Raw genomic sequence first — 2627 nt, 5'->3', positions numbered from 1 at the left:
TTGAATGCTAGTTGTAGGGAAATTCAAAATTTCATCTCCAATGCATTGTATCAGGTTCAACGTAAAAAGAGAAAATTGAATCAATAGTAAGTATATTGATTCAATAAAATAAATTTTTATTCATAATAATAATGATTGAAAAGTAATACTCCCATGATTGAAGATGAACAAACTCTCTTTAGCGTAGCGTCAAAAGCGTGCTGATAACGTGTTGTAGGCCTCTTTAACTGAAGAATTATAGAGAAGGTGTGGCAAAGAGTAGAGAAAAGAGAGAATTGGTGAACTCTGCGATTTGTGTTATCTCACCCAATTGTACTTTTATTTATAGTAATAAGAAAGGTAAATTCCTTATATTTTAGATATTACAACTGGAATAGGACACTATCTAAAATATATGTAAAATCCCATAATAATTTACTAAGATTTACACAATCAAAATCCTAACTAAATTAGGACTGCATTAAAATACACTTGAATCTGAGTATCACTTTAATGAAGAAGTTGAAGTTTCACGTTAAAATCAATTAATAATATAAAGAGTAATCTAATTATATATATATATATATGTAAGATTTATACTTTTATACTCAACAATTACAACCCCAAATTTCACTAAATTGTTCTGCAAATAAAATAGTTTAGCGTGATCACCGACCACGGTTTCCGAGTCCAACACCATTCTCCTTCCTCAAGAACATTTCCCCCCTCTTAATTTTCAAATTTAGTATTGGAAGTGCAAAACGAGAAGCGTGCCAATTAGTCATGCAATACTTTGTTAATTAAACAATTAGTCATGCAACACTTTGTTCATTTTCATACGAAACCTACATACACGCACGCACAAAACCCACAGAAGGATACAAACATAAAAGATCCATCTCTTTTTTTTTTTTTTTTTTTTTTGGTCTGATCCCAATTAACAGCTCCGACCAGAGAGAAAATTAGCTACCCACCACCACCTTTTTCTAATGCATAATATCATGTGAATGATATCAAGTCCAGTGTATGTACACATACCAACTGTATATATATCAAGATGTATGTATACATACCAACTGTATATATATCAAGATAATTAATAAGATACAAAATCACATGTTCTTACATTTTTAAAGCTGTAATATCACATAAACCGATAAAGGTAGTCACTAAGCTAGCATTCACTTTGCAAGTTGCGATTAAATCCCCTAAAAACAATATATTTCTGACCACCAACAATTTAATTTCTTTTCCTTAAAACAATATATTTCTGTAGTGTTCACCAATAATTTAATTTCTTTTCCGTTTATTTTTCTTCACACTCATATTCTGAGTAAAAAGATACTGAGTTCAGGACCTCCATTACCCTCAGGGTTCAACATGTAAAAGGCCTCCGAGTCACGGCTTCCCACAACTCGTTCAAACCTAGCTCTCATATAAAGCAACTCACCTTCAGACGCGCCACCCTTTTTTCCGTCGTCCAACACCGGAATCACGCCGGCTCCGACCGAAACACTCCGAACAGTGCTCAGCACGTGCCAGTCTGACTCTCCGCACGTGCGAGTCGCCGCATACCCACACTTCCTCCCATTACAATACATAGTCCATGAAGGCTCCTGAAACAGCTTCCGGCCATTCATACCTGCACGGCCGGAACTCTGTTGCTTTTCAGACTCGAGAGCAATGCGCACGAGCCCCGAAGACATCTCTTTAACGAGTGAAGACGTTGACATGGCTAGCTCGAGAAGCAAGACAGGATCCGACTGGGTGTCCAGCTGAACGGCGAAGCTGACGTGACCACGGCGGTTTCCAAAGAGCGTGCCGGTGACTTTTCGGCCTAGGGAGGGGGTGACGGAGAGGTTGGAGGGGAGGGCGAGCCACTTGCATGTCGGGATAATGGTGGGGAAGGAGAGGAATCTGAGGAAAGAGCGGAGGAGGGAGGTGATCTTTGTTTGGGTTTTGGATATGTGGTGGAAGGAGACTGGAGAGTGGTGTTTCGGAATCAAAAGGTTGTTGGGGACGTCGTCGATTTGAAGATGGTTAAGTGGGAGAGTTGATGGTGAAGATCTGAAGTGGTTGGATGGGATGATCTTTCTTGAAGTGCTTCTTGATATGGAAGTAGTACTGGTGCTTCTGTGGAGGCTGAGCTCTTGGTGTTTCATGGTGACTTAAAATTACAATTTGATATGATCAAAAATTGTCCGTAAGGTTTTGTAAGCTTGTACTTTCTAATTCTTTGAAGTATGAATACAAATTATGAATACAAATCGAAATGTACAAATATTTTTGAGAGATGAATTTCATTTAATCCTAATTTGCATAGAAAGAGTGAGAGGAATAGGGGGCGAGGGGAGCGCGCTGTTCTTTTGAGAGAGAGAATATTGGCCGACAAGTGATGATAGTGTTCGGAGGTGGCCAATATAAAGGGAGACGATGGAGGCTTGTGATGATGACCACATCCTAGACTTTTTTTTCAATAGTGTGTACCTCATGTGGACCTACAAACCACCACATTATATATGTTCATAGCCACACCACTTTCAGCTACCTGCTTTTTTATGAATAAAAAAATAATAATGTTAGAGATACTAAATTTAGAAATTAAATTTGCAAACTAAATGATGCGTTACCATAAGAATGAGCACGTT

At 38.1% G+C, this 2627-nt stretch overlaps 1 protein-coding gene across 1 annotated transcript; it reads right to left on the bottom strand.

The window, feature by feature from the left end:
- Positions 1–1041: 1041 nt before the first annotated feature.
- LOC137712057 (protein MIZU-KUSSEI 1-like) lies at positions 1042–2351 on the bottom strand. Its single transcript, XM_068451205.2, has one exon. The coding sequence runs from the start codon at positions 2139–2141 to the stop codon at positions 1302–1304; it is 840 nt and encodes a 279-aa protein (XP_068307306.1). The 5' UTR covers positions 2142–2351; the 3' UTR covers positions 1042–1301.
- Positions 2352–2627: the final 276 nt, after the last annotated feature.

Source organism: Pyrus communis, chromosome 14 (genome assembly GCF_041283825.1).
Source record: "Pyrus communis isolate YQ-2024b chromosome 14, ASM4128382v1, whole genome shotgun sequence".
NCBI classification, from domain to species: domain Eukaryota; kingdom Viridiplantae; phylum Streptophyta; class Magnoliopsida; order Rosales; family Rosaceae; genus Pyrus; species Pyrus communis.
The sequence above is the reverse complement of the archived record's forward strand: the minus strand, read 5'-3'. Positions and strand labels throughout refer to the sequence as shown.

What these genes read in the sequence shown, in the direction of transcription:
- LOC137712057 (XM_068451205.2), bottom strand. Translation starts at nt 2,141, where the DNA reads ATGAAACACCAAGAGCTCAGCCTCCACAGAAGCACCAGTACTACTTCC.